Below are 12,520 nucleotides of genomic sequence, written 5' to 3' on the forward strand. Positions count from 1 at the left end.
TTTGAGAAGCTCACAGTCTGGTGGGGGAGATGACAACCCAGTGTCTCAAGAAAAGGAGGGGTTGGCACCCACGGAGGGTTCCAGGAAAGTAATAGCTTGCACAAAGGGCTGTGGGCAAGAGTCTGGCACCTTCTAAGAGCTGTAGGACTGATGGAGTGCAGGACAGGGATGAGGTGGAAGGCGAGGCTGGGAAGGTCCCCAGGGACCAGTTCCTGGAGGCCCTTGGCATCATGGGCAGTCAGGCCACTAAAGCTGGAGAGACACATGGCTAGGTTTGCATCCAGAGGCCAGATTGGAGGCCCGCGAGGAGAGTGCTGGTTGTGCGGGTGTGACATGGACCAGGGCAGTGGGGGTGGAAACAGCACGGGCCCTGGGGACTGACAGGATGAGGGGACGAGCGCCAGGGAGGAACCGGGATGTCTTGGGCGACTTGGGTGAATGGTAGAAGACACAGTTGGTGGAGTCCTAACACACCAGTCAGTGTGTCCTCCCTTGGGAAGGAGGCCTTGTCATCCCCATTTTAAAGAAAACCGAATGCCAGAGAAAGAAGTTACCTCCCCAGAGTCTCACAGACAGAAACAGGCAGAGCCAGGATCCAAGCTCAGGTGGGACAACCAACCTCCACTGGAGGGGCATCTGCTGAAAGACTCGCTGTGAGCCCGGGGCTCTGCCTGGGCCAGCAGGGAAACGCTTTGAGGAGCTCTTGTCAGCACACCACCCAGGTAGGCAGGTGACATCTGCAGACCCACTCAGAGGCCTGCAGGCACCAAGGAAGTCCTTGCCTCTGGCCTCGCCCCAAGGTCAGACAAGAGCAAGGCTGTCCTGGGCACAGAGAGAGGCTTGCTGGCTGGGGCCAAACACAGCCCCTGCACGCCGGCCCTTCATGTGGACCGAATACTTCCAGCACGTGTGTTACAAGACCCCTCATTAAGGCCGGTGTGGCCCCAGTTCTGCTGGCTGGCAGCACCCGGAGCCAACAACAGGCCGCTTTGTCAGCCAACCTTCGCCTTCCTCGTCTTATCAGAGAACTTCGTTTCTGTGACACAGACCTGAGTCTGGGCAGCAGCGGCTGCACGACCTCCTCCAGGGACCTCCAGGCTTGGCAAAACCTTTGAGGTAACTCCTGCTTCAGGGACAGGGTCAGAGGGGTCTTCCGCAGGCCAGGGTGACCTGCAGATGCTGGCAGCTGTGGTACCCCTCCCTCCTGGGGCTGTTGATCTCCAACATGTCAAGCCCAGGGGGTGTGGCAGAGGTCACTGGGAGTCAGGGGCTTGATTCCGTCTCTGCCGCTAAATCTGTCTGACTTCAGGCCAAACCCCCTGCTTGGTGCTATCGATACTGACCTCTCACGACTGTGTGCAAAGGATGCTGCTGTCGTGAGATGGAGCGCCCCTCACGCTGGGGCGCAGGGGCCGGACAGGCACTCTGGTTGCCCTTCACTGGGCCTGAGTCTGCAGGCAGCCCACACGATGGCGCTAAGCCTCAGTTCCCCCACCATACAGGGTGGTAAGGACTGGATGAGGTAATGCCCAGCAGTCATACACACCTCCTCCCGACACTGAGATCCTGAGGCTCTCACCACCAGGGGGCACCTGGAGACAGCACAGGACAGGGAGGCAGGTTCCTGGCCACTCTGGCCTGAGGTCTCTACTTGATTAAAGAGGGGAGGGGGTCTCTCCCAGCTCAGATGCCCAGGGTCAGTCCCCGCACCCTGCTCCCACGCGTGGTGCCACCTGAACCATGCAGGGAAGGCCTGCCTGAGAACGATACCTGAGAGTGACACCATGCCCTGCTGGGTGAAAATAGCCCAGCACGGGGTCCAGGAATGGCTCTCGAAGAAGCATTACGATAATGTCAAGTTTAATCTGGCAAATATACAAGTTGGATTTCTGGAGCATGTTTTGCCTGGGTGCTGCACAGTAAACGGAGGGTTCTTGAAATGATCGATGGGTAGGGTTAAGAACGGGCCCCGGCCCTGGCCAGGTGGGTGGGAATGAGGCAGGGAAAGGCAGAGAGGAGGCCTCAGTCAGAAGGGACTGGCTGGGGACGAGCCATGACCCTCAGGGACCCAGGGGCCTGGGCTCCCAAATGACAGCCCCTCTGAGTGAGCACCCAGGCACCAGACAGGCTGGTTGTCGCGAACTTGTCAGCAGCTGCCCCAGGCACAACCGCCCCTACTGTGCAATCTACGGGACAAACGGAAGCCCTTCTTACCCCACTCCCAGGCACCCCAACCAGGGTTCTGAATTCTAAAAACAGCAAACACATTCGAATGGTTACATATGAAATGCCGTCCTGCATCTTTCTGTCTCAAAGATAGCAGCTGCCCCCTCCCCCCAGCCCCCCACCCACCATCCCCCCAAACGATTTCTGTGCCAAGATGAAGAGGAGGCCCCAGGCCGCGGGGGGCTCCTCGTCGTGAGGGGCTGCTGCGGCGGCGCCAGGGCACAGGGTGGGCGGGACGCGGCAGCGGTGCTGGCAGCACGGCCCAGGTCCCTGGTCTCTCCTGCCACGGCCGTGCTACTTATTCAGGGAGAGCGACTGCATCCGTTTTCCTGACAAAGTCGCATCGTCTTTCGCTGAGGAGTGAGAAGGGAAGGGTGGGGGTCAGAACAAAACCACCCTCCACACACCAACGCCACAGACCCCAGAATCACGGATCTGTAGGTCTGAAAGGCTTCAGTAAACATTTTGTGCGACTGGCTCAGCTGGCAGAGGAGGGGATCCAAGGAGAGGGCCCAGCCTGATGCCCTCCCAGGGACAGGATTTCTGCTGGAGCCACCGGACCCAGGTGTTCAGACCTCACCGCGTCTGGGTGGCTGCCCCCTGCACAAAGGCCCACCAACACAGAAGCTACTGGGCACATGGAAACTCTTACCCCCCTCCCTGCTAGAACCCTGTAATTCCAACCTCTCCCCATGGATTCGCAAGTCTCAAATCAGCAACAACGTTCAAATAGTTTCACACGAGTCCTCTCCTGCTTGGGACTGTGAAGCAAGAGCTACTAGTGGGGAGGGGGGATAATCGGGTATCTCCAGAGTGGTGACAATGCCCTGGGCAACTGATCTCCCATTTTTAGGCCTCAGTTTCCTTGTGATTTGGGAGGAGGCAAGACAGCAGGATCTCTAAGAGCACTACTGGCCTCACAGGTGGAGACGCGGCCGGGAGACACAAGGTCACGAGTCAAACGCTCCCATAAACTAGACCAACTCCCCACAGCCAACCTGGCCCAGAGGGACCCCCGCCACGTTTGGCCACACTCGAGGGAGGGCGTGGGGGAAGAGGGATGCCTGGGCCAGGTTTCTTTTGGGTCTGCACTGTTAAATCCAGCCTAACCCCGCCCCAGCCTCCCCAGCCTCTCAGATGGCCAGCGGTGACCCCAGGCAGATCTGCGGCCACACAGGCCACCGGAGGCCTCAGTGGGCCTTCTGGTCTGGAAGGCAGGCACCAGGTGTGCCTCCGAGGCCTCCCTTAGGTGCCCTGGACAGCGCTCTGCTGAGAGTCACAGCCCTATCTGACCGTGCTGTGGCTGGACCCTCCTGGCACCCTGTGAGGCGGTGGGCGGGAATGCCCACCTTCCCAGCAGGGAGAAAGGGGGCTGTGTGCACACGCACGCACGCGCGCGCACACACAGACACACACACACGTGCATGGCGTGGGCCTCCACTGAACAATCTGACCCCATCCATTCCACAACAAGGACACTGAAGTGGATGGTTGCGGGTGGCCACCACGGCCCAGCCAGTGGCTCAGGACCCACCTTTCCTCTCTTCTTCTTTCTTCCTAGCAGCCTCCTCCCGCTGTTTCCGGATGATCGCCAGCCGGGCAAGGTCAGCCTTGGCTTGCTCTGTCTTCCCAGCTAAATGCATTTTCATGTAACGCTCTTTCGCTTTCTGCTTCTCGATTTCTTCTCTGTTTGGATAAAATGGTGTCACAGAGGACATCTCCCCCACCATGATCAGCTGAGCTGGACGTGGGAGCCAGAATAAAGGCCTGGGGCCCAAGTGGAAGAGGGCACCCCGGCTGAGGGAGGGGCCTTGGCTCCCCAGGCCCCCTCCCTGATGGACATGCACCAGACAGACAGACAGGCCCGGACTTGTGCATGGGTAGGCTTAAGGGGCTGGAAGTTCAAGTGGTGCACTCGGCTTCCCCAGGCAGAAAACACGAGACGGGCATGGGCTCAGCACCTGTGACCTATGGAAAGCCGTAAGGCGGAGCGGACAATGTATGGGGGGAGGGGGAGCTGACGAGGGTCTGGTGTCCGTGGTAAGAAAGGGGGATCAAAACCTAGTGAACTGTATGTCTGGAGAAGATGACCAGGAAGAGGAAGGCACTGGAAACCACATTCTCTAAGGAGTGGACCAAGAGACCAGATGGGAACCAGGCACGCCCAACCTTGGGTCGACATGGCAGGACACACACTGAGTCAGAGCAGCCAGATGTGCACGAGGCTGCCTCCATGGGGTGAGCCCCATTAGGGGTGTAGGAAGGAGAGACTGCGCAGGACAAAGGTGTCAGTCACCAACTCACTAGGCAGAGAGGGGTGAGAGTCACTCGGTTCCCTCTGAGGACCTTCTTCCCATGCCTGAGATTCTGAACTGGAGTGGGTGCCCTTCGAGGTGTGAGAGTGGAGGGTCCCACTTGCACCAGGTTCCTGGAAGAGCCAAGTTCTGGAGGAGGGTCAGGGAAGCCCTGCCTGGCAGGAGCTTGGGGGAGGAACTTGGCCTCCCGGAGGCCTTCACTGTGCACAGGCTGAGGGTAGGAGAAACAGGCGTGGGGCCTGGCTGGAGGGGAGGGAGAGAAACCCAGCCACCAGAAGTCGGATGAGCAGATGTCTCACCCAGGAGACTGGACAAGACACTTGCTACAGAGACGAGGAGGGAACACCTGTCAGCCCAGCAGGTCCTATCCTGGGAGGGAGATGCAGAGTCAGGAGCCTCAACACTGAGCCCCAGAGCACCAAACCCCGGGGGACCAGAGAGGCATCTGGAATGATGAGCAAGGCTGCCCGAAGGCTCTGCAGAGCCCCCTCAGTGAAGGCTACGTGCCAGGCAGGCTTCCAGCCTTTATAGCTTTCATCTCGGCAACCCCAAAGGGCAGGGGTAGCAGAGGATCCCCCTTTTACTGGTGAGAACAGTGAGGTCCAGAAAGAGCAGTGACTTGTCCAAGGGTGCACAGCGGCTGCGGCAGAACCTGGGCGGGCACTAGAGCCCTTCTGCTCTAGGAAGGCTGGCAGCAGCCCAGGCTGCTGGGTTTCTGGGGACTTGGTCCTGAGAAGGAAGCTACTGGAGCGGTAGCTTCTACACCCCAAGCTCGTGGGCCTTGCCCGTGGGGATTTCAGACATACCCCTCAGCCACCAGGGGTCAGCACAGGAAGGTGGATTTAAACCGAGCAGTCCAGTCAAGAGGGAACCCAGGACTGCTTTCCCTGGTGGCCTTCAACCTCCCACAAGGCCTCTGACATCACCTGGTGGTCCTCAAAATTCAGGGCACTACTGTCGAAGACTAGCCATGTGCCAGGCACGTTAGCGCGCGATTGGATCCTCACACGACACATGAGGAAGCTATCTTCCTCACTACAGCTCCAGCTCCACCTTCACCTGGGACTCCAGGAGGGCTGCGGCAGCCGCAGGGCTGAGTGGGACCTCCCTGCACTACTTGCCGCGGGGATGGCCCAGGCCCCAAAGCCCCTCCCAAGCCCCAGGGCTATGACATCACAGATGGGCGCAGGCCAGCAGCGGGCAGATCAGGCTGGATGAAGAAGTCTCCCTGGAGTGGGGTGCTCTGGGGGGTAACCCTCCATGTCCCTGGGCATTACTTCAATCGCAACGCTCAGGTCTGAATCTGCTGTTCCATTTCCCCTGCTATGTTTCTACTGGTGAAAAAAATATCTTTTTTTCTTTTTTCTCCTTTTTGGAGAAGCTACTACAGAGCCTTTGAGGAATGAGATGAAACAGAAATAAACACTGTAGCTGGAGCCCCACCCAGCCACCCAGGAATCCAGGTGGAGGAGCCGGGCGCCTCATCCCGGCAGGTCAGCCCCCGGCCCATGTGCCCAGAAACGAGGCCCAGCAGCAGAGGTTACCGTTCTCTCCTTGAAAGCTCCTTGGGCCCGTCCAGGTCCAGCTGTGTGACCTTTTTGGTTGTCTGTGCCACCCGGTTGGGGTTCTCGATGTCGATGAGCCCTTCCACGCCTTTGCGCTTTTGCTAAGAGAGGACAAGAAGCTGGCCGTTGGACAAGTTTGGGACTGCAGAGCCCCTGAAGGCCACTCCCCCCATCTCCTGACAGCCCATCTGGACTGGGACAAACTCCTGCTCCACCCCCAGGCCAACAGGTTGCTCAGCCCAAGCCTCACAGTGGGGAGAGCATTGAGGAGTATCTTCATCAGCCTGGGAGGGGCAAGGAGAGCGAGTTCATGTGACGAGGGCCCAACCTATGCTGAGTCCCAGCAACCAGGGGATATTATACCAGTTTCAGAGGTGACAGAATGGAGGTACAGGGTAAAATAACTTGCCCAAGGCCAACGGGAAGTAGAGAGTAGACGAGATGTGAACCCAAGCCTAATTCACTTGCTCTCAGCACAGGGCACTACTCCCTCACTTCAAGCTCAGGCTCCAAACAGTTTTCCACTGAATCTCGTACCCAATTGCAATGAGCAATGCTGGAGCCCCAGAGGAGGGTGGGCCAAGGATGTGTGTTCTCCGGACCAATTCCAAATCCTAGCCATCTCAGCTGACGGGAGGGAAATGTGACTTGAGAATGACCCATCACATCACACTGTCTGTGGGTTTGGGAAGCTGGCCCAAGAACCTGGAGCCCGCACCTCCCACCTCCCCTGGGGAAGTTCGGAAAGGAAGGAGAGCACAGGTTCTCGATGTAGCAGGTTTGGTCCAAGTTTCAGGCTCTGTTAATCCTAGCTTCTCACTTTAAGTGACCAGGGCAATTGCTTCCAAACGCCAGTCAGTCTTACCACCATACAGCGCTCCGGACGCCTATACCTCCACTGCAAGACCTGACATCGCAAACTTCACATGTCTAAAACAGAACTCGAGATGCACCCCCTCACCCAGCCCACTCCTCCCACAATCCTAAGCATGGCTTTCCCTCAGCCCCTCGGCCTATCCTCAGCAAGTCCCGATGAGTCTCTGCCTAAAATATGGCCTGAATCTGCCCACTATTCACCTCTGCCCTTGCCATCACCCTCAGGCAAGCCATAATTTCTTGTCTGGACACCTGCTGCCATCTCCCTGCTTCCACCCTCAACACCCTACAACTCACTCTGCAGAGAAGCTAGAACAATCTTTTAAAAGCAAATCTGGTCATCATCTCTCTCTCCACCAGGGCTCCACCAGCTGCCCACTACTCACTATCGTGAAACCCAACTCCCTTCAGGGCAGGTGGCTGCCCTCACGACCCTCTCCTCATTCACCCCTGACCACCCGACTCCTGACTGTCAAGCCACAGCCCAGCCAGTTCTTCTCTGAACGTGCCCAGGTCATCCCCACTCCAGGGCCTTTGCACTTGCTAACCTGGCTGTCTTGACTGCTCTGCACGCTGGTTTCCACAAGGCTGGTCCACCTTGTCTTTCTGAGCTTGGTTTAAAGTCACTTTCTCACCACACACCACTCCAAGTACCCTTCATCACAGTCCGTCTGCTTTGTAATACTTCTCACCAGCTACAATTACACTGTTCGGCTACTTCTGTACTGTCTACGGCCCCCCGGTAGGATGTAAACCCTCAAGAGCAAGGACTCCGTTTGCATCTGCCACCAGGGCTGATAATCAACAGGCGCTCGATGAGTGTTTGTTGCATGAACGAGTCTAAGTCCCAGGCCCCACCAGCCTCAGTACCTGGTAATCATCTTCCTCATCCTCACTCTCTTCTGAGTCTAGAGATTTCTTCTCTTTTTTGGGGTCACCTGTAGCCCCATCTCCACCTTCTTCTCCTTGCTCCTCTTCTTCCTGTTTCAGAAATGGACAACCTGCAGAATCAAAAATGCAAAACAAGCCCCCAAGACTGTGACCCCCACCCCACCACCCCCAGGCTGTGGACCTTGAGAGAGTAAGCTTCTGGGAGGCTGCGACTAAGTATGACAAGGGTCCTACTCTGTGATCCTGGCCCCCAGTGGGGAACCTGACTCAGAGGCAGCCTGTCCACTTCGCTCCACAACCTGGAAGCCATTCCTACGGTCTAGCAAGCCCCTCATACAGCCATAAATGGCCTTGCTCCCCTTCCCAGACCAAGTAGCTGGGACAGCCTGGGTGAGAAGCTCATCTCCCAGGATCAGAAAGACTCAGCCATGTGGCCGGACCATAGTCCTCCTCAGCTCTGCTCCTGCTCCCTCACCTGCCACATGCAGCTGCCACTTGGTACTCGCTTTCCTGGGCAAGTCCTCCTCTGCTCTCCACTCCTACAGTCAGTGGAAGGCCAGCCACTCCAACTTGCCAACACAGATGCCCTGCTGTGCCAGCTTCCCAACAAAACAGCCCGGCATGTCACTACCCTCCACCTTTCTTGCCTCCCCACCAAAAACCCCCCTTACAAAACCATACATCCTTCCTTCCTCAGCACTTGCCCGCACACTCTTCAAGGTCCTGCTGCCAGCTCCGGCACCAGGCCCTCCCCCCATCTCCCTTCTCGGGGCTTCCAGGGACTTCACAGCTGTGCCACTCATCGGGCCTGACTGTGCTCCCTTCAGCCCTCAAGCAGGCGAAGATCTAATGGTGTGGTGGAAGACGTGGATACCGACAATGATGGAAACACATTCTGTTTCCTGACAGGGAGCTAGAAAAGTACCACGGGAACAGAGTAGAGGGATCTACTAGGCTCAGACTGGACAGGGAAGCGTGGTAGCATCAGTGAGTGTCCCAGAGGAGGCGACGCTGAGCAAGGTCTGGAGGAATAAAAAGTGCTTTGCCTGTTGGGGTGTGGGAAGGCAGGGCCTAACATCATGTTGAGTCTGACAAGCAGTCCTGCATTGCTGAAGAAGACAGGTGGGGGGTGCCGGGTGTCTGAGATGTGGAGGGACGGGGCCTGGCAGAGGGAGAGCCCCCAGAAGGCAGAAAGACAGGACCAAGATCAGAGACCCAGTAAGGCAACTCTTGCCGTGTGAACAAAGTTCTAAGTGACCCAGTCAGAGGGTGGCTCCCCTCTTGACTGTCATTAGTTGTTCTGGGATTACGACCTGCTGCCCGCTGCCCGGCCCCCCGACCTCAGGTGCTGGCTTCTTCCTGAGAATGCGTGGTCCTGGCCGGGCCTCTCTGAGTGCCAAAGAGGCAGGGCGCTACCCCGGGCCACTGGCGTAGCCTGGACAGGCACGTACTCACCCTGGCTTTCTGCTTTTCAGCCTGGAGCTGTGCGTCGATCTCCTCGGGGCTCGTGTACTGCCGTGCCCGGCCTTTGTGGCCTCCCTTTCTCCCTGCACAAGGATTGGCAGTTGAGGAAGGCCGGTGGGAAGCAGATGCTTTGACTCCGAGCCCCAGGCAGCTGTCCCGCTGGAGGCGCTCTCATCAGAGGCTGCAGAGACCTCACCCACCCCTCACCAAGCTCCGCCCAATTCCATACTTCCCCACCCTCACGGGTTCAAAAGGACACAAGAGGCACCACGTGACCACCCAAGGCACCACCAACCTGTGTGCTGGATGCAGGCTCCCAGGAATAAGACCCGAGAGCAGGATATGGGGGAGGGTACACCGCATGGAGTGACTGGCCAAATCTCCCTTGGAATCCAAACATAGTGGACTCAGATGCAATCACAAGAACGCGTGACATGCCCCTGATGTCACTACAGAGCTTTCTACTTGCAATGCTCTGTCACAGTCGTGGCCTCTTTTAACCCTCAGAACAAACCTATGGTGCAGGAGTCACTGCTGATCCCGTTTTATAGACAAGGAGACTTAAGACCAAGGCAGACGGGTGAAGAGCACAAATGTTGCAGTCCAACCTCTGTGTTCAAATCTCAGCTCGCTGCTCACCAGCTCTGTGACTCTGGGCAGGTACTCAACCTCTCAGAGTCTGTTTCTTCATCTCTGTCCCTACCTCAGAGGGTTGTCACAAAGATGGATTTGTCAACACGTGCAAAGCTGTTGGAACAGTGCCTGGCACTGAATAAGCTCTGCAAAAATGTTTGCTATGACTGTTACTTTTCTCTCTAATACAGCATTCGCTGGGGGAAAAGAAAGAAAACCAGTGGCCACATCGGTATCTTACTACAGATGTCAGGGAATATAATAAAATATTTCACGTTCACCTAAGTGGTATGACAGAAAGAAAAAACTTCAAACCTAGAGGAGAAAGCGTTCTTATGCTTGGAGTAAGAAATATGGCTTGCAAACAGCGTTAAAGTTGAAAACAGACCTGATTACCCTCCAAGAATTAAAATGTGACTAATAATTACAGTTCATCTAAGAGTATCAGTTTTATAGTCTGACCCTCTTGAGCCAAGACACCAGACTGACTCCTGCTAAAGCCATCAGCCAGATTTATAGCAGAGTGGTACCCCTTGTGCTGGTCCCAGAGGACGGTGGGGTGGCTGTGGCCTCGACCCATCCCCACCTCCCCTGGAAGCGGCAGCCCAGCAGGTTTCCAAAGTCCCTCATTGTGAGCAGAGATCTGTAATTAGACAGCCAGAGCTGGTCCAGACTCCAGAGACAGCAACAGATACTGCGCCCCCCCCACCCCCGATTTCCTAGACAGCAGCTGCAGAGCGATAATTGCACTGCTACAGACCACACCACCCATTTTTAATGACTACCTGGGTTCCCAAGGGTGTCTCAGTCTATACTCATGAAAGTCCTATTGTGAGAGATCAAGCTTGCCATTAAAAAAGCCAACAACCTTTCTTGCGCTCTTAATATTCCAGACAATAGTAACTCAAAATTGGCTACTATAAGCTCTCATCCTGCACACTTGGCTATGGGATACCGACCTTATCTTGGTCTACGGCGACTTTTATCAGAAGCTCTGCATGCCTTTAAAAATGCTTCACAGTTACATAATGGAAACAAGAGTTGGTCCTTTGCTTTTAGGGAATTTTACACTTTTTTTTAACATCTTCATGTTTTCTTTTGCTTTTCATGCAAATTAAAACAAGAAATGTAAACCTTGTCTATCCACAAAGCTTTTCACCAGCCAAAAGGCCAAGTCACTTAACCAAGAATTCATATTTAGGATTTTCTAATTGTCACCTCCAACCATGGCTCAAAGTAGCTATTAAGTAGGACTCTACAGCCAGAATTCTGGAGCAGGAAGAGCTCATTTAGCACCCTCCTTTTGCAGAACAGGAGACTGAGGAACACAGAGGAGATACGGCTCTTTCTACTACAGAATAAATCAGTAGAGGGCTAGGTTTAAATGGAGCCAGCTCTGTAAACGTGGAACTAGAGAGTCAGGAAGTCATTTCGGTTTGAAAAAGCTCCAAGCAGATTTTCCTGTGGGCTGATGTATTGCAACCAACATGACACATGAGCCATCAATATTACACGAACATCTGTTCTGTGCCAGGAGCTAGCCGGGCACTTCGAGTGCTCATTCATTTCACGACCCTTATCTCCAGCTCTCCAAGCTAAGACTTACTAGCAGGTCTTAGCAGGAAAACAGGCTAGGAAAGGTAACTAACTTGTTCAAGGAAACAAGGTTAGTGACACAGCTGCGCTTCATACTGGCTCAGGGCAAAGACAATGGAGGACGGTCTACCCCGTACTGGAAAGCCATGGATCCTTTACCTTCTCGGCCAACGCATTGGCAAAGTCTTACAAACAATAGTTAATGATTCCTGGGCACTTAACGACTGCCCGGCACCGGCTTGCGCACTCCCACTCCACGTGGGTTACCTAGTTCAAGCCTCGATCAGCACTATGAGCTGGGTACAATCAGAACCCCCATTTGCAAATGAGAAAACTGAAACACATGGAAGTTAAGCGCCGAGCTCAAAGGCACACATCGAGCCGCCGCCGGAGAAGGCAGCCCGAAGCCAGGTCTGCCAGGCTCGCGAGCACCCAGTTCGGTCTCACCGGGCAAGCCCGGCTCGCCCACAGCCCGAGAGGGTCCACGCTGTACGCGCGAGTCAGGCGGGCCCACTACGGGCGCGGGGCGCGGTGACTCAGTCCCCGGCGAGCCTGGAAGTGGGAGCGGTCTCCAGACCCCCCCAGGCAGGAGAAGCGCGCCCTAGATCCCGCCTTCCGCGTCGCCGAGGACCCTGAGCCTCCGAGTCCCCTGAGACCCCCGAGGGAGTGGCTCAAGGCCACTCCGATGCTGCCTCCCATCCGGACAATTGGGCGTCGAGGCCCAGGCCTGGCCCTCCGCCGGCGCGGACGTCCTCCCTCTGCGCCGCTCTCCGAGAACCCGCAGGCTGAGGGGACAGCGGGAGCTGGACTCGGGCGGCCCCTCGAGGCCCGCGGGCCACGCGCGCCCGCCCCTCACCTCCTTTAGGCATCGCGGCTCCGGCAGCTGCGGCGGCGGCGCCTCGAACTGACACCGGAACCGGAAATACCTCGGCCTCGACTTCTTCCGCCCGGTTC

The 12,520-nt window shown here is 56.4% G+C and overlaps 1 protein-coding gene across 1 annotated transcript; it reads right to left on the reverse strand.

The window, feature by feature from the left end:
• Nucleotides 1-1,843: 1,843 nt before the first annotated feature.
• PDAP1 (PDGFA associated protein 1) lies at nt 1,844-12,489 on the reverse strand. Its single transcript, XM_014855983.3, has 6 exons — nt 12,423-12,489; nt 9,329-9,420; nt 7,853-7,963; nt 6,086-6,207; nt 3,761-3,912; nt 1,844-2,579 (listed from the first exon to the last, which is right to left on the reverse strand). The coding sequence occupies exons 1-6, from the start codon at nt 12,433-12,435 to the stop codon at nt 2,521-2,523; spliced, it is 549 nt and encodes a 182-aa protein (XP_014711469.1). The 5' UTR covers nt 12,436-12,489; the 3' UTR covers nt 1,844-2,520.
• Between the last annotated feature and the right edge of the window lie 31 nt (nt 12,490-12,520).

Source organism: Equus asinus, chromosome 14, assembly GCF_041296235.1.
Source record: "Equus asinus isolate D_3611 breed Donkey chromosome 14, EquAss-T2T_v2, whole genome shotgun sequence".
NCBI lineage: Eukaryota > Metazoa > Chordata > Mammalia > Perissodactyla > Equidae > Equus > Equus asinus.